This window comes from Anolis sagrei, chromosome 4 (genome assembly GCF_037176765.1).
Source record: "Anolis sagrei isolate rAnoSag1 chromosome 4, rAnoSag1.mat, whole genome shotgun sequence".
Lineage (NCBI taxonomy): Eukaryota > Metazoa > Chordata > Lepidosauria > Squamata > Dactyloidae > Anolis > Anolis sagrei.
Genome location: NC_090024.1, coordinates 89,102,182 through 89,121,485, shown reverse-complemented (window position 1 = coordinate 89,121,485; position 19,304 = coordinate 89,102,182). Strand labels below are relative to the sequence as shown.

The following is a 19,304-nucleotide window of genomic DNA, read 5'->3' as shown; positions in this document are numbered from 1 at the left end:
GTTATATTATTTGTAGTCATTTATTATTTCATAATACTTTTAGTACACAAATCCTATTGCTGTCATCTTCTTCTGATTTTTTATGAAATCCATAAAAGGTTTCCATCCCTCTTGCGGTTTTTGTGTATTATTTTGTTGTAGCATTAAAATTAATTTGTCCATTTCAGCCATTTCAAAAAAATGATGTACACCTACTTCCAAAGGGACTCCATCACAAACGTAAAGGTGAATTGGCATATGCCACGGTGACATCAACACTACCCTATATCCCAGAATCTGATCCCATATTTTCTGCTTTGAAATGGATTATATGAATCTACACTGCCAGATAATCTGGGATAACCAGATAATGTTTAGATATTTTTTAACTTTATGGTTTTTAATGCATATGTTTGTTTTATTTTTGTTTTATCCAGCATTGAATTTTTGCCTACTTTTAAGCTGCTCTGAGTCCCCTTCAGGGTGAAAAAGATGGGGTATAAATGTAGTAAATAAATAAATAATCTGGCATCAGATCCTGGGATATAGGGCAGTGTAGATTCAGTCTATATAATAAAAAATATCTGTGGTGTCAGACCTCATTACACCATTCTGATAAACATCTTATTTTTAATGCCTAAATGGCAGGATTCCCATTATGTGGGTAATAATTTAATCAATATCTATTTACAATGTGTCAATCCAAAAGGCCATATAGTTTGATAGCGATCCTTGGCGAAGTTAATATCCAAAGCAAGCATAATAAAGGGATACCACATGGTTTCAACATTATATCCTATGATCTATTTTATTTCTTATGAGTTTTCAAAGTCAGATATTTCTTCATGGTTATGAATACACTTGGTAGAGTATACAGTAGATTCAGTTTTTAAAGAACTTACTAATTAAATTTACATTGGGAGAAATTGAGAGGACTAACCATCTCCAGTTGAGGTCTAGAATCTCTTGAGATATATGCCATCATTTGCAATCATGGAAGTTTCAAATCCTCTCATCTAGCAATGGCATTCTTGATTTACACTTTCAATTTTTTTTAAATTCTATTTACGCCTGACTGAGCTCTATCAATACGATCGCCCGGAAGCATCCTTTTTCCCAAAGTGGAGCTAAATTGACTCCCTGATTTTCCAGTGAGCTGTTAGCAATGAAACAAGAGGGGAGGAAACTAGAGTGTGAGTGACAAAAAAACAAAAACAAAAACAAAACCTCAGAATGAATCAAATTTGAAAATTAATGAACATAGCAGAATATATGGACTGGCAATAGAAGCAGCAAAAAATCTATGTATTCTAGTTCAATAGCTGCAGTGAAGAATAAACCTGCATAGATGTTTAGAGTGGTCCAAAGTTTGATAAAACCCAACATAGAGGATATTCCATTCCACTCGACAGCTCACTGGGAAGTCTTTGCATCCTACTTTGCCAATAAAATTAGTCGGATTCACTCTGAGTTGGACACCACAGTTGCTACAGCTTCTGTAAATGCAACCAAAGCACTGTCTGGTCATCTTTTTATGGATCACTTTCAACTGGTTTTACCCAAGGATGCCGACAAGATCCTTGGAGAAGTCAGGGCCACCAACTGTGTTCTGGACCCATATCTCTCCTGGCTTGCTAAACAAGCTAGGGGGTGCATGCCTTGGATAAGGGAGCTCATTAATGCCTTTCTCCATCAAGGCAAGTGCCCATGGCTCTAAAATAAATGGTGGCGTGACCTATGTTTTAAAAAAAATCCCTTAATCCAACCATACTTGAAAACTATAGACCGGTGTTCAATTTACCATACATCAGCAAAATTCTGGAATGGGTGGTGGCCAGACAATTCCAAGAGTTCTTAGATGAAGCAGATTTTCTAGACCAGTGGTTCTCTACCTGTGGGTCCCCAGATGTTTTGGCCTTCAATTCCCAGAAATCCTAACAGCTGGTAAACTGACTGGGATTTCTGGGAGTTGTAGGCCAAAACACCTGGGGACCCACAGGTTGAGAACCACTGTTCTAGACCCATTTCAATCTGGCTTCAGGCCAGGACATGGAACAGTTACGGCTTTAATCGCCTTGGTGGATGATCTATGTGGAGAACTAGATAAGACAATTGTGACCTATTTGGTTGCCCTTGACTTTTCAGTGGTGTTAGATAACATTGATCATGGTATCTTTCAGGAGCAACTAATAGGAATGGGGCTGAGTGACACTGTTCTACAGTGGTTCCAGTCCTTCCTCTCAGATCGCAATCAGAATGTGATGTTGGGGGAGTCCTGCTTGATCCCATTGCCATTAGAGTGTGGGGTCCCACAGGGCTCATCTCTTTTCCCAATCTTAGATTAGATTTGCACCTTCTCTAAAAACCTTTCAAGAAGCCTTAAGAGGGAACTCATGATATCCAATGATTAGGAAGGCGATTTGACCTTGCCGCATATTATTAGGGTGGTTTTAAAATCTAATTTAGGGGAATTTTAACTAGTGGTTTAAAGCTTTTACTAATATTTATGGTTTTAACTTGTTTTTAATTTTTATATTGTATGTTTTTACTGGCTGTAAGCCGCATTGGGCCCTTAAGTGGGGAAAGGCAGGGTATAAATTTCATAAATAAATAATAAGTGGTCAGTCTGCACTATCATGCTTAGGTTCTCTAGAATGGATACTACCAGTTTAGCTGAATGTCAGCTTTTCACTTTATGGGGGGGGGGGGGGGAGGTATTGGAAGGTTTAGAGGTGATGTAAGTGGATGACACAAACCAACACATTTGTGGTCAGTTCTAGGCCATTTTGGCAAATTTTGCACAAGCATGGGAAAAAGGTGGCATGTGTTGGCCGAAGGATTCTGGGGCTGAAAAACCAATAGCTCTCCTAGTTAGGAAATTGAAAAAGCTAGCTTTTTTGTTTATTACTAAATCATAGACTGGAGATATACCCCAAGACTGTAATACTAAATTTACATGGAAGTCACGGCAATCAGAAGTGGAAATATTTATATAAAGAAAATGTGTTTTGGATGAAAACAATAATGTGAAATGAGATGACAATTTCCACCAACCTGTACCTTAAATTTGCCCCTTCATTGTCCTGGCCACTAGGGCAATTTTCCAACCTGGTTCCAATATTGCAACACTGTTCTTGCTATTTCTTGATGAAACCTAGAAGTCAGTGTCACCTTGAAATTCTAGATGATTACAGAAAGATATCTGCTGCATTGAGAAACTTGTGATACCGGTGTTACTCTACTTACAGAGTGACTCATCATATTGAACTGGGTTATATGGCAGTGTGGACTCAGGTAATTCAGAACGGATATTGTGGATTCTCTGCCTTGATATAGTGGGTTATATGGCTGTGTGGAGAGGCCCTCAATTACAAATTACAACATATTTGTGTTGCACTTACAACATACATTACATTACTTGTATATCCTTTGTTTGCCTCATAAGACATGGATTATTGATTGCAGTCACAGTAGTCTGACTATTACAGAAGTTCATTTACATTTTCAGTATTAGTTATCAAATTTCCAGGAACTCCCAGAAGTGTGTTTGCAACAAGCTAGTCTTTATGCAGATTTGCACCTTTAAAAATCAACGCCCAGAAGGACTCACTGCAGCATTTCAGATACATCTGTTCAGCAGAGTTAGAATCTCTCCCACAGAATAAAAGGTAGGTTTCATGCAGATTTTTCTTTCTCATGAGTAAGATTTTTATGTGTATATAATATAAATGTGTGTGCATCCATGTCTAAACAAATTTACAATGGGAAGGTAGCAATTGGGCAAGATGATAGATCATGTAGAATTTTAAAAATGCAAGAGGGAGGGTGAAGTGTTCATATTCAAAAGTGACACTATAATCAGAGGATTTAACCAAGAATTCATATAATGTGAAAAGCTCCAGGTGAACTGAAAGAGTTTTTAATGGGACTATATCAACCCTCACTTTGTAGACAGTATCTTGTGGATTGCAATAATATGAAAATAGAATCTGCTGTGACATATAAAAATAGGAAAATCACTACTCAAAAATATGTTTCCAAAAAGTTGTGTTGCACCCTTTGTTTCCTCCATCAATGGCCTATGTTGATCAAACAGGCAACAACAAGTCTATCCTCTTTATTCTAATGAAATGGGACAGCATTGCTACACTGCCCAACCCAGCAAACCTGCTGAGTGAACAATCTTGGTTGATATAAATTAGTAGGTATCTGATTGATTACTTCTTGGGAAAATTAAGGTTTACAGTTAAGGTTTCTAAATAGCCAGATCTGGAACTCAACTGGATTAGACTAGATTTTTGCCTTGGGCATGCTGCTACATTGACCTTCTCTCCAATGTTTATCTCAGCTCTGTCTCTAAATAAGCATGTTTCCCCTTTTCATTCCAAGTTATTTTTACAGTTATCATTTGAAAATTAGATTAATTTATTCCATCATACATTTTCCACTACCTTGTAAATACCACATAACCATCACCTTACTCTGTTTTATTCAATACTATGTAGCTTGGGTACCTGGTGTTGCCTGGGTTACTTGAAAAAGTCAAGTTTTTATACTTCTACAAAATGCATAAGGTTAACAGTAGGGTTCTGTGTGCTCTTTGGCTGTTGGATAAGCTACAACTCCCACTATGGTGAGTCAGTCCCTGTCCCCCCGTATATTCAGTTGCTGATCATTTCCTCTTCTTGCTGTATGCCATAGAAAAGGGTAGGAAAGGGTTAAGAGAAGCAATGGTGGGGGTCATGCAAATTTCACACCAATGGTGAGAGAATGGAACACTGGGATGAGGCGCTCACAATATCCTGCAATGTTATTGGACAGAGGGTGATTGGTGTCTCCTGCATAGTGGGCAGGCCCGTAGCCAGAATTTCGTTTCGGGAGGGGGGGGGCTGAATTTCATTCAGGGGGTTTTTCAGGGGGGGGCTGAGTTTCGGGGGGGGGGCTGAGTCTGAGTGAAAGAGGGTCTAGCCTAGCAAACCTTTTGTATTATTACCCCAATACCCCCATGCATATGGGATATATTGAGTATGGTGATCAGGTCATGATATGAATAAACATAACAGTTTAAATAATGCACCAGTAAGGCCTTTTCGCAAACCACCATGAGAATTTCGGGGGGGGGGGTGAAGCCCCTCAAGCCCCCCCCCCCCCGGCTACATGCCTGGTGGGAGTTATAGCTGTTTGTGGAGGCAGGAGGCTGTCTGTGTAAGTTGATACCCTTGCCACATACACACATATAGATGTTCACTTTCATCTCAAGAACAGAGAAGCATCCCGAGCTCTGAAGATCACCTGGGAAGGAATCCCACTGGAGCATTGCAGTGCACCCAAATACCTGGGAGTCACTCTGGACCGTGCTCTTACCTACAAGAAGCACTGCCTGAACATCAAGCAAAAAGTGGGTGCCAGAAACAATATCATACGAAAGCTGACTGGCACAACCTGGGGATCACAACCAGATACAGTGAAGACATCTGCCCTTGCGCTGTGCTACTCTGCTGCTGAGTATGCATGCCCAGTGTGGAACACATCTCACCACACTAAAACAGTGGATGTGGCTCTTAATGAGACATGCCGCATTATCACGGGGTGTCTGCGCCCTACACAGCTGGAGAAATTACACTGCTTAGCCGGTATTGCACCACCTGACATCCGCCGGGAAGTGGCAGCCAATAGTGAAAGGACCAAGGCAGAGACATCTCCAGCTCATCCCCTGTTTGGGTATCAGCCAGCACGTCAACGACTTAAATCTAGACATAGTTTTCTAAGATCTACAGAGACACTCGCTGGAACACCTCAGCAAGCGAGAGTCCAAAAGTGGCAGGCTCAAACTCAGCACCTCAACCAATGGCTGATGCCAAATGAGAAACTCCCTCCTGGGCACACAGAAGACTGGACGACCTGGAAGGCGCTGAACAGACTGCGCTCTGGCACCACGAGATGCAGAGCCAGCCTTCAGAAATAGGGCTACAAAGTGGAATCCTCGACATGTGAGTGTGGAGAAGAGCAAACCACTGACCACCTGCTGCAATGCAACATGAGCTCAGCCACATGCACAATGGAGGACCTTCTTGCAGCAACACCGGAAGCACTCCAAGTGGCCAGATACTGGTCAAAGGACATTTAACCAACTACCAAACTCACAAATTTTGTGTTTTTCTGTTTGTTTGCTTTGTTCTGTTAGAAATGTAATATAATGGACTGGTTGCTCTGACACGACAAATAAATAATTAAAAATAAATAAATTACTTTTATTGTGTGTATAGATATTGTCATGCTTTCTAATTCTTCTTCTACATTGTCATATAAAATCCATGTTAATCTTCTTTGAACTGGATTATATGGCAGTGTAGACTCATATAATTCACTTCAAAACAGATAATGTGGATTATATAGCAGTGTAGAAGGAGTATCAGCAGGAACCAGAGCTAAAATCCTTTGTATTTTTTGTATGTTTAAAGATTAATTTGATGGCTAAAATTTTTAAACTGATCAGAAAAGACCTCATTTGCTATTGAAATATTGCTGATAGAACCCTGAGGTTTATGTCCTATAAGTATTGATGACATTTTTTTTCCTCCATGCATAGCATGTATGCCTATAAATGCTGGTGAGTATCCGATAAATATCCTGCAAAACAGGCATGGAAAAACTCTGACCCTCCAAGTGTTTTGGACTTCAACTTCCACAATTCCTAAAAGCAATTTTGCTCACCCATGATTGCTAAGATATACTGGAGTAAATTTTTAACTTACAATACTTTTTCTTCAAGAGCTTAGGCTTCTATCATCTTCTCCTCAGATGATGCCAGCATATGTATATACAAGGATGGCCACAAGTCAGAAAGGGCTTGATAATTATGTACTGTATATCAGAGCTTTCAAAATATTGCATGTTGGTGAAACACATTTTAGGCAAGCATCATTTCGTGACACAGTCATTCAGTTTTACTAGCTAACTAGAGATTAAACCAACCTCTAATAAGAGATACAGACACATTCACAATTGTAATAAAGAAGTTTATGGAGACACAACATATCTCATGAAAACTTTTCATCTCTATATATATTTAATGATTTCTATGATAATAACATTTTGTTATTTCTCTTTACATTAGCGCAACTACACATTGCAGCCAAAGCACAGTTTGGAAAGCTCAGCTGTATTGTAAATTAAAAACAAAATATAAAGGCATTGTTAAATAATGAAACCCTTTGTGACTTGGTCCATCCTGTATTAAACATGTGTGTCCTCTGCTATGTCCTCACGGGAAACTGGAGACATTGTCTCTTACACAATTTCCAAAATAAGTGTTAGCAAACTGAGTGATTTCAGAGGTTCCCCAATTTCCAGAAAGGACTGTGTGCCATTGTCTTACAAACAATATCCTGGTTTGTGGATACTAGTGAATCCAAGGTATATTATGACAGAGGAAAAACATGGAAACCATGTGTTAAGACAAGTTTCATAGCACTAACATTTCGAAGCGGAAAATACCACCTCTATACTAATAGGAGAAATAGAAGGTTGGAATAATAATAATAATAATAATAATAATAATAATAATAATAATAATGCTTTATTTATATCCCACCCCCTCTCCCCAAAGGGACTTGGGGCATCTATATTGCATATTGTATATTGTATATATATATATGAATTTGGAAATCAACATTTATCCATGTTTAGAAGGAAGAATGTTTGTTTCTACATTGTATTTCAATAGTAGAGTAAGGTCATCTTATTCTACCTCATTCACAATTTTGCAGGCAAGACTCAATAAAGGGTGGCCACTGTCACTTACAGACAAAAAAAAAGCAACAACAAAGCCACCACAATTACCAATCAAAAGCTGCATTTATTTGTACAAGTTTCTTTTGTTCCCTTGAAGAAAGACTTACATACCAATATGACTTAATATTAAGCCTAATTGAGCTCTTGTCAAAGCAATCAAGTACGGTAATTGCCAGGTTTCAAAATAATGCAAACCTACATCAAGATTATATAATCCAAACAACTTCCCACATATTCAAACCTCAAGAAGATTGGAAGCATCCACTTTTCTTTTCCACTAATTAATTTTCTGGTCATCCAAAGAGCACATTGTGGTTAGCTTAATTGCATGTTCAGGCATGAAATATGTCATACTTCAGACATGCACCATAACTTGGAGGGGGAAAAAGCCACAACTTTTTTGTTACAATTGTATACAAGGGTTGATGGGGTCCAAAGGCAACACACTCTATAAGCCTAGATCCAGGCAACAACCAAGCCGGGAGATCTGACCCTGTGTCAGATTCCATAGAGGATGACATGAGAGTAACCAACTGGGCTGCACCAGCCTTAGTCTGTCAACCATGGATCCATGGCCTATTAAAGCAGCCCAGCAAAGTAATTACAAATTAACAATGAGAAAAATGTCTGCATAAGACATAGGAAGGGAGGGTGTGGTGTACTTTGGAGCAAGCATAGGAGAATGCACTCTGATACTTGGGTTTATTCTAGATTACCTAACTGGAGGGAATGGGAGTTGACAACCATTTGGAGTGCAGCATGTAGCCATCATTGCCTTGCTAGAAGCCCCAATTGCCTTGCTAGTAGTCAATAAGCCTTTCCCACTTGGAAGAAGGCACTGGGGAAGAAATATACAATGATAGTGGTTACAACACAAGACAGCTTCTCATAATTCTGAAACTGAAACCTGGTCATGTATAAAGCCAGAATCCCTTCTAAATGATATGTTGCTGTGTTTCTGTTATTATCACAGGTATCTTTGGCTACAACCATGAAAACCCTCACTGATGCAAACACTGAATTTGCTGTGGAACTTCTGAAAATACTGTTGAAAAACAGTCAGGGGGGAAACATCTTCTGTTCCCCACTGAGTATCTCAGCAGCTCTGAGCATGCTCCTTATGGGTGCCAGAGGCAACACTGCTAAACAGATGGAAAAGGTAATCATAGCGTCACAAGGGAAAAACATGGGACAGTAATGTTGTAAGGCCCACTCATCATCCCAGCTGTGGGGACATCACTTGGAAATGTTCCTCATTGATATCTGAGAAACACAAGTTATTTTAAAAACTTTGAAACTTGTGGAAATGTAACATGGCAAAATATAGAGCTTCACAATCTATATGAAACAAGGAAGGGAAGAAAATGTAGTTGAGATATTTTTAAAAACCTCAGTAAAATCTCAAATAAAAGATTTTCGCATCCCTTATTCTGAGTTTCATGAATAGCAATTAAGGTATGCTCAAGAAGTGGAAAATACAAGTGTGGCTAGGGTCTAAGGTGAGCATACTCCATAAGTCTATGTCCAGGCCCAACAATGCAGCACGTTACAGTGTTTTCCATTTTTGTTTTAACTAAATATGGAGCTTCTTAAAAAGTAATCATAGACTCTTCCATACAATGGTGCCAGCATTGACATAAAACAATGAGTGAGGCAGCTCCCTCAGGGCAAAAGATTATTAGTATTGTGGTGAAAGAAAAGAGGTATGTCAAAGGGCCTGTCCCGCATCATTAAGATCATCTGCTGATTTTAGCTATATTGGAGAAAACCATTTCCATAATTAGCATAGAGTTGAGGCATTCTCTACACTTACCCAAATATGCTGGTGTCAACTGCTAGACAGCTATCCTGATGTAGAACCAGAACCTCCTTGGAGCCTTCTTGGTGTCTAGATGGCTGGTCAAGCCAACTGTGCACTAGGGCTACTGCCTCCACTGCTGTGCTACTGACCAGAAGCAGCTCTCTCATGGATATTCTTCTGCTGGTCAAATGGTTGGACACCTTACTGTGACTTCATACAAAGAAACATAAACAGCCAACTTATATGCTTCTGGCCAATTACACCACAGTGGGTCTGTTCAAAGTGTAGACACTGGATCAGGCCATATCCAGGAAGGTCTGGAGTACATTTTGTTTCCCCTTGTATCAGATTAACATCTGGATGCAACAGTTCTGCTGCAAATCCAGTCATACATTATGTGGACTCTTCATAGCAGTTGCAATGTGACTCCACTGTATTTGGCTCATCTAGACTCCACCTTAGATTGACTTCTGGACTTGATATTAAGGAGTGGATGGAGTATTACCTTATCCTTCATCTCAGATAGCAAAATGTCGATAGGTTTCCCAAAAAGGAACAGGACTACAAATAGCTCCCATTGTAGCCAGAGGGCAGATGTCTTCAAGGGTGTACTCTATTCATTCAAGGCAAAGGTGTGCAATTTTCAAAGGACATGCTACTGGGAGTGGCAGGAGTTGTGCCCAATACTTCTGGAATACATAAGACCAGTTTGGACACAACTATTGAGTTAGCCCCCCCCTTTTTTTTTTACTCCACATGAGCACTCCATATATAATGTGTGAGTGTTTACTAAGCCTTATAAAAAAGGATGCCACAATTGTGCAGAGCACAATGATAGATTTCTCATTTCACATTTTGTATTGCAGGTCCTTCACTTCACTGAGATTGGTGGATCTGGAAGTTCTAAGGATGTTCCTGTAAGAGTATTATCAGTCATATTCTATCTCTTTCATATCTCCAACTAAGGAAGAGAAAATGCATATCTAGACAAATTACCTTTTCAAATGGTATTTAATGCAAAACCAGAAACAAACTCAATAGCAATTAGCTGTGGTCTTTGAACATGATTTGGAATTGTACATTTTGAGGTGCAAAAGTCTCCTAAATTTATTCATCCAAGGAATCATCTTTTCAATTTCTTTTCCAAAATTTTATTAAAACATCAGGCTCCTTTGTGAGTTTTGACCCACACTTTGTGAGTTTTGACCCACTAATTATATTTGGATGGGTAGAAAACATACACCAAAACACAAGAATGTGCTCAGTTTGTTTAGTTTACTAGGACCTCTTCACTCAGGAGTTTCAAAGTCACTTTTTTCTCCTTTTGGATACATCATTAAAGAGCTCTGGCTTGGCCCTGCCCACAAGACGCTTCCTGCCCCTTCACAGGGGAAAAGTGTATTTTGGGTAGCCTTGTCCCGTTCCCACCATATGATGGGGGAAGGAGGGAGGGTTTGTAGGACACTATGAGCCTCCCTGTGCACCTTCTTTTTCACTGGCAATTGCTGGTTAAAAGGCATGGCCCCAGGGGCCATGTGAAGAGGTTCTTAAAGCTCTGTAGATTTAGTTTTTCCTGGATTCGCAAGCCAGCAAAGCCAACTGTATGCTGATTGGAATATTTTGAAAAAATGATTCAAATAATTTATTTCTGGTTTTCTTCTTTATTTGCACTATCTTAGTGAAGATTATATCTTTTAGTCTCTAGGGACCTCATCTCATGTGGGCCTAGAAGCTGGTGGATAGTGAGGGAAACTGTGGGACAGCATACTGCTTGTCCCCTTATCAAGGTTGGTCATGGGACCCCTTCCCATGACATTTCTCCACTGTTCCCAGCTTCCTCCCTCTTCTTCCCCAGCTTCTTCAATGAGAAGTCAGGGTTGTGTGTGTCTGTGCTGCCAGCATGCTGGTAGCATGGACGCCAGTGGAACCCTGCTAGAAGTAGCCCTGTGTCATCTCATGGGCTCCATAGGATTCTGTGCCAGCAGCATGCTAGCAGTGCCAAGAAGTGGGGAGAAAACACTTCTTGGTCTCTATGTGATGAGGTAGTAAGAGCATTTTCATGAGCATTTCAGTGACATAAATATATTATTTGTTATTTTGGCTATGTGTGTCTCAACATGTGTTTTATATAAATGCCAAGCAGACTTTAGAAATCATACTTTTTGGATAGCAACTCTCAGACCTCCTGCAGACAGATTGTTGGCCTTGCATGCTGGATGGGGTATTATCACAGCTGTAGTCCAAAATGGCATACCGTATTTTCATAATCTGTTGTAAAGCCCGCTTTGCAGTGTATGTTAAAGTGTTCTTTACAAGATAGCCAATGTCCTGTCAAACAGCTTTTGCTCTTTAAAGGTTACTGGTTCACAGTGTGACAAAACTGGAGGGCCTCATGAACAGTTCAAGGCACTTTTATCTGCCATCAACAAACCTACCAAAGATTATGCTCTGAGTATTGCCAACAGACTGTATGGATCAAACAGTTATGAGTTCTTGCAGGTAAGAAATTGTGATCTCCATACCTCTTCCCATAGCAATTCCATTTTAAATTGTGAACAACATGGACTGCATGAATTTGATAGAACTATCACAATATAATTGCTCTTTTTGTTTAAGCATTGGATATATTTGCATATTTCAAATTCAAAGGATGTCTTGTGAATGTGTTCGAGTTATTATTATCATTGTATGACTATGTTTGATTGTTTAGTTAGAGAATGTTCTACTCTTATAAAATCTATGTGATAAAAGTATATTGTTACATTAATTTCCAATCAATTTTATATATATTGTAAAAAAAAACACCCTCCAGTTAACTATTAATAATAGTAAAAAATTAATTGTATTCATGGACACGTTTACTATATGGGTTTGTAATATATTTTCCTATTGTTCCCTTAGTACGTTCTTTGTCCTACACTTTCCACTTCCTTGCACTTAAGTAATATACTGAGAGATGTTGACTTTCCCAATGTGCTCAGTGTTAACTTGGATAATTCATTACCAGTTTCCACATTGGGTGATGCTGATAGCAGTTCAAATCCCAAACATCCGAAGGGGAAAGAATTCCTAGTTAAAACGCAACTATTAAAACTATGAAAAGTCAAAATTAGGAAACATGTAAATAGAAATTCCCATTTGCTGTAAATAAACACTATAGTTACCTTGTTGTCTTTAATTATACACAGCAATACTTACATTCAACAAAGGAGCTGTACCATGCCGAGTTGGAAAGAGTTGACTTTAGTAACGCAACAGAAGAAGTCAGAAAGAAGATTAACTCTTGGGTTGAAAGCCAGACAAATGGTAAGAGAGCATGTATCCCTTCGTGCTCACTTTGTATCATCATTTTGTGTGTTTCTCTCCATCACAATTCAAAACAGATATTTTTTTAAAAAAATAATTAAATAAAAAGGCAATAATCTAAATTTATTTTCAAAAAGGTAAAATCAAGGATCTCTTTCCTAGTGGGAGTATTTCCCCAGATGCTGTCTTGATCTTAGTGAATGCCATATACTTCAAAGGAAAGTGGAAGGTGAAATTTGATCCAAAGGATACTCATGAAGCACCATTTTGGACTAGCAAGGTATGGTATGTCTAAAAGCTTGCAGACACGGGAATGCATGATCTGTTCTATAATGACCTGGAGGTTCACAGATTTAGAACTTTACATTACATTTCTTTGACTTACATCTCCCAAAATACAATATGGCTATGTTGGTTTAGAACAAGGCGTTCTCAAACTGTGCTCATGCAGCCCTTGGGGCTCTATGGTTGATAGTAAAGAGTTCTCCAATGCCATGCTGCTTTCTGCAGCCTCCTTTTTCCTCCTTCTGAGAAATACAGAGAAATGAAAGTTTTGGCCTGCTGGAAACACTAGCTGGGCACCATATGACTTTCTGATTTAAAATTTTGTAGACACTGGAAATCATGTCAACTAGCTAATTATAGTCCACATTTCATGTATTATTTATACAGCTACCTATCCTGCTACTATGGAATACTAGGAATGTTTAAATACTGCTTTGTTTATTGCAGAATCAGAGTAAAAAAGTGCAAATGATGTTTCTGGAAGATGAATTTAATCTGGCTAAAATAAAAAACCCACCTTTGCAAGTCCTTGAGCTTCTTTATCATCAGGATGAACTAAGTATGCTCATTCTTCTGCCAGATAACAAAGAATCTCTAGACCAGGTATTTTTGTCTGATTTCTACTAATGTTATCAATGGAAATTAGATGAATAGCCATTCAGCAGTGGAACTCTCTGCTAGGGAGTGTGGTGGAGGCTCCTTCTCTGGAGGCTTTTAAACAGAGGCTGGATGGCCATCTATCAGGGGTGCTTTCAATGCAATTTTCCTGCTTCTTGGCAGAAGGTTGGACTGGATGGCCTGTGAGGTCTCTTCCAGCCCTATGATTCTATGAATATTTCAAATTTAGATAGATAGGCTTTGCAGTAGCTACTTACGTTTCTAATATTTTAAAAAATGATAAGAGAGGGGTGAATGCATCATCTGATTCCACCATCCTTTCTTATTTAAATTATACAGTAGTGTGATATTTAAGTGATTATTTCTATTCTCAAATATCTCACCAATTCCATTTTCCCCAATATTAACTATTGGCAAAGTTATTTTATAAGACCCCAAACAGAGGCTGATATATCTTTACAGGAATACTTTTAAATGTTGGATATCTCATTCCTTATCTACACTGCACAAGTAAGGGGTGCTTCTATGCTGACACTATAACACAGTTTGGAGCTGGATTACAACAAACTGGTTTTGCTGTACAGTGCATACACAAACACCTCAGGGACTGGTTTAAGGCTAGGACAGTGACACGGTATCTTAATGACGATTGGAATCAAAACCAGGAATATTTTAATAATAATAATAATAATAATAATAATAATAATAACTTTATTTGTATCCTGCCACCATCTCCCCAAAGGGATTCGCAGCAGCTAACATGGGGCCAAGACAGCTGATATAACATTAAGTAAAAATGCTAAACAATAACATGGTAATACAATAAAAGAGCGAGAATAACATAATAAAACAGGGTGTGTTTTCTTCTTAACCAGTTCACTGAGATGCACTGATGTGAATTACTAGGCCAATTTGGGATAAATGCTGGACCATGGCAGGGCCCTGAAATGAAAACAAAGTGATTTTGCCATGGGAATTACTAGGTTTTTTCTCCTGAGGTAGCAATTATTTACCTTCTTGCAAGCTGTGTTTTGACACTTTTTAAAGGGTGACAGCACTAGTGGTGTCCTGACAAGAACTCCCTATTTTCCCTTCCAGTTTCAAGTCCTGCATGTGATATAGTCTGATCTGCGCATTATCTGATTTATTTCAAATTTTCTGGTGAGGATTTTAATGTGCTGTTTTGGGTGTGCATTTTGCAGATACCCATTTTCAAGTCAGCATGAACTGCATTATATGGTCTGCGTAGATAAATCATAAGTAAACCGCCAGCCAAACAAATTTATTCATTTAAAATACTTACTGCATTTTTAAAAGATCCAGTTTTCTGTGTCCTAACTTGTCTGTTAGTTCACATCATCATTTTAAAAATTCAGGAGAGTTTTCCACTTCAGTTTGGATGTACCACAGCTTGCTGTGCCACTAGATTAGGCATGAGTAATCTTTTTTGGATCAAGGCCGCTGGCCAGACCTAGGTAGGTGAGCCAGGCTGGGTGGGGGGCAAGGTTGGTGCAAGAGGGGACGCTAAGGGGAGGATGGCACGGGGGGGGGAGGGTTTCACATGCAACTGCATGGGGCTCTCTGGGGAGGGCACTTCTCTTCACAGGAGGACATAGCAGTCCACCATGTCCTCCCACGAAGAGAAGAAATTGACACACTCCAGTATGTGCCTGTAGGACACTCCTATTCGCAGGAGGACATGGTGGATCACCATGTCCTCCCACAAAGAGAAAGGCTTGATATGCGGCTGCGCAGAGCTCTTGGAAGAACTGTACACAGCCACGTGTGACTGGGAGGGGTGGGGCAAGAGCTATGACATGCAGCTGGGGCCCAAGCCAAGCAGAAGGGGACACATCCAGTCTGCACACCTGGTTTTGCCCATGCCTATACTACACACAGAAATGTAATTGATCTTGATTGTGGTTAAGTTAAACAAACCACCTTGGGAAAACAGGCTCTGGACAATTTCATCTGGGATCACCAGCTACGTGCCCCGTGTACTGATGGCATGCTGCTCCCCTCCACATATACATTACAGCCAATTACTGACAAACATCTTCATTAAGAGAAAAATACACTCATATGTCCCCAATCATGTACACCTTTACAACTTTTGCACAAACCCAAAAGATTTGCTGGTATCGTTGATGATATATGTAGTTTTGCTGAAGAAGGATTTGATCATTGCTTTGTGGAAGTGCTACATGTGGTGTCACCTCCTCTTCAGTTGGATTTGCTCCTCCCTGATCCTACCCGAGAAAGGTATGAAGTTGAACAATAAACTTGAGTAGTGCTACTCAAAATCACAACTAACATAGTTATTTATGAAGTCCTTCAGTATCTGAGGAAAAGCTCTGGGAAAGACTATCATTCAACAGCTATGCAGGCCAAATGATCCAGGCTAGCACGCTATGGGTTACTCACTCATGTTTTAAAGTTAGCTTTTTTGAAACTAACCATAGTTAGCTGTAGCTAGAACCTACTAGTCCTGATGACATGACATGTGATTAAGTGAAAGTAGTATTAAAAGTACCTGGATGGAGAGAAAGACATGTGAGTACAAAACTCATTGCACCTCACTCCTTCTCATTTTGATCATGCTTGAACTATGGCAAACACATTGGGCCAAAATTATTTTCATTTTTTTAAAAATATAGTGCAGCAATGATTGGGTGTTTGAATGAAGTGAATGCATTCAATGTTCTCTTTACCTCATCCATGCAGTATTTTCCACAAAATAGTTTCTGCAGATAATAATAATAAATAACAAAAAACTTTATTTGTTTTATGTTACTGCTTATTTTTGCGTTTTCAGTTTGTGTTTTTGGTTTTTCTTTATTGTAATTGTTGCTTGGGCTTGGCCTCATGTAAGCTGCTCCAAGTCCCCATCGGGGAGATGGTGGCGGGGTATAAATAAAGTTTATTATTATTATTTATTTATGTATACCCCGCCACCATCTCCCCGAAGGGACTTGGGGCAGCTAACATGAGACCAAGCCCAAACAAGCTACAATAAAACAAAAGTACATATAAACAAAACAATAACATCAAATAAAATACTTAATAAAAACATAGTAATGAAATAAAATAAATAATAATAATAATAATAAAACAAATGATAAAATAGTAATAAATTTAAACAAAGAGAGTGAGGCCCATGGATAAATATTGATAGAATTTGATGAAACCCATGGATGAGATATGATTTGTGGGGGGCTCGGATAGAATAGTAGTAGATAAGAAAGTCTCCATAATATTTTTTCTCAAGCTGAAGTTCTATTGTAAAGATATTTCAATGACTTGGGGGAAGATTATCTGTTTTAATAATGCCTCTATGCCTTCCCACTGTATTTTCACTTACTTTTATGTTAATTTGTTGTTTCCTTCACAGTTTGAAAGAGAACTCACATATGTGAAGCTGAAAGAATGGACCAATTCAGCACATATGAAGAAACAAAAAATGAGAGTTTTCATACCAAAGTTCAAACTGGAAGAAAAATGTGAACTTGTACCAATTTTAGAAGCCATGGGAATGACTGATGTGTTTCAATGGGGAAAAGCTGACTTATCAGGCATATCAAAAAACCAGGACCGTAATCTGATTGTGTCCGATATCATTCATAAAGCTTATGTTGATGTCAATGAAGAGGGTACAGAAGCAGCTGCTGCTACTGGTGTAGAAGTAGTTCCAGTGAGTGTAGAAATTCTTCCAGAGTTTAAAGCTGAGCATCCCTTCATGTTTTTAATAAGACATAATAGCACTGGGAGCATCCTTTTTGGTGGCAGGTATTCCTCACCATGAGGATCACCAGATGCTGAATTTACAACAGGCAACCTTATCTTGGTGATGCACTGAAAATGTTAAGAGTTCTAGAATAAATAAATTTACTTCAACTGCAATGTTCTTCTTGACTAACATAACAAAACTTTCATCTCTTAAGAAATTACAAAACTTTGATGTCTTAAAACGTTCATTATTTGTATGCCTTACTTCTGTTTTCTCCATTTAAAAGAGAAATTGTGTGTATAGAATGCTTACTTCCCACATCTTCATATTTCTTGACTGCAGTCTCCATTGACTTATGTCAGAGCCCATCTTCTGCACGCGAATATTTCTGCAAAAAAACCACAGTTTTACAAGGCCAGATTTTGTAAGATTTTCCCGTTCTGAGTGTAGCACTAGCAGATTAAATATCTAAGCTATTGATTCATTTATTGCATTTTCTTATCACTTTGCAAAAATTCTTTTGAAACATTAAATAAATAAATCCAAATGAAACACCTTATGCCTCTCTGTAAAAATAGCTATAAAAACAGTATTAAAAAGGCCTGTTTATATTTTAGAAATGCAAAATCCATCAATGTCAAAAAAATTGGTTCCTTTCTCCAGATTTCACTACATTTCCCATCTCATATTTTGTCACCCTCTCATAAGTGAATCCATGTTTAATTTTTGCATCTAAAAATATATGTTAGTGTACTAATTTTAAAGTGTGCTTTTTAATGTACCTATTACCCAACTCACTATAATGTATTTGTGTATATTGTATATTTCTACTTATTTTAGCCACTCTCGTGTTTTAAAAGGTAAGCATCATTTTGAATACATTTTTTTTATTTTCCAACATCATTATTTTTTCACATCATGAGCCTTTAAAAACATGCAGATTTCCATGGCAGAGTTCACTTTCCAATGAGTCTTGAAAAGTATGAAACAGGCAATCTTATTGAGAAGCTTCATTCCTTTCCATCCATATCTCTGTCTTATTTACATATGTAAATGCCTGCCTTTTCTCATCTGAAAGACTTGGTTGGTAACTCACAGTACACTGGTTTCTAATGCGCTTTTCGAGATGGACTAAATTTTGAACAACACAAACAATGAAGAGAGTCAGAACAGTTGGCTCTAACCTCACTCTCATAGTCAACAAGAATGGAAAGATTACTGAGATTGGGCAGGGCGGTTGTGACTATATTTGCCTTCCAATGGTAGCATAATCTTTAGGAGAATCTCCCATACCCATCATCTCCCAATGAATCATCAGCTGAAGATTTATTTGATGTCAAAGAGTTATATGGTTTTGTGGCACATATAAACTGACATGATATAACTTGCACTACTAACAAAATAGGAATCCATTACCTAGGAAGTATTGCACATCATGGGAGTTACATTTTAATTTTCTAAGGAAATCTGTGATTCAGTGCGAGATGTGATCTCAGCCATCACAATCACCAATTAAGTCCATGTTAACTTCCAAAATTTAAAAAAATCACAACGAAAAGCAAGTGATGTCAATAGTATGCTATGCAAACCATCACTAGAAGGAGTACCACTTCTAAAATATATATTAAACATTTTATCTAGTTCAATGGTTCTCAAATTGTACTCTGCAAGGCTCTTTGTCTTCCTTTCCCCGGCTTCCTTCCCTGCTGCTCCTGGACTTGGACAACGTCAAGGATCAGGTAGTGGTCAGCAAGTTACCAGGGAGGGAGGTCCCAGGGAAGAGGAAGGAGATTG

General features: G+C 38.6%; 1 protein-coding gene across 1 annotated transcript; it reads left to right on the top strand.

The window, feature by feature from the left end:
- The first annotated feature begins 8,749 nt into the window (after positions 1 to 8,749).
- LOC132774536 (serpin B3-like) lies at positions 8,750 to 17,718 on the top strand. Its single transcript, XM_067467524.1, has 7 exons — positions 8,750 to 8,932; positions 10,441 to 10,491; positions 11,930 to 12,073; positions 12,763 to 12,880; positions 13,018 to 13,160; positions 13,613 to 13,768; positions 17,175 to 17,718. The coding sequence occupies exons 1-7, from the start codon at positions 8,765 to 8,767 to the stop codon at positions 17,583 to 17,585; spliced, it is 1,191 nt and encodes a 396-aa protein (XP_067323625.1). The 5' UTR covers positions 8,750 to 8,764; the 3' UTR covers positions 17,586 to 17,718.
- Positions 17,719 to 19,304: the final 1,586 nt, after the last annotated feature.

What these genes read in the sequence shown, in the direction of transcription:
- LOC132774536 (XM_067467524.1), top strand. Translation starts at nt 8,765, where the DNA reads ATGAAAACCCTCACTGATGCAAACACTGAATTTGCTGTGGAACTTCTG. An exon ending in GAAGTTCTAAGGATGTTCCT is followed by an intron (nt 10,492 to 11,929) that starts GTAAGAGTATTA and finishes TGCTCTTTAAAG; the next exon opens with GTTACTGGTTCACAGTGTGA. An exon ending in GGTTGAAAGCCAGACAAATG is followed by an intron (nt 12,881 to 13,017) that starts GTAAGAGAGCAT and finishes ATTTTCAAAAAG; the next exon opens with GTAAAATCAAGGATCTCTTT.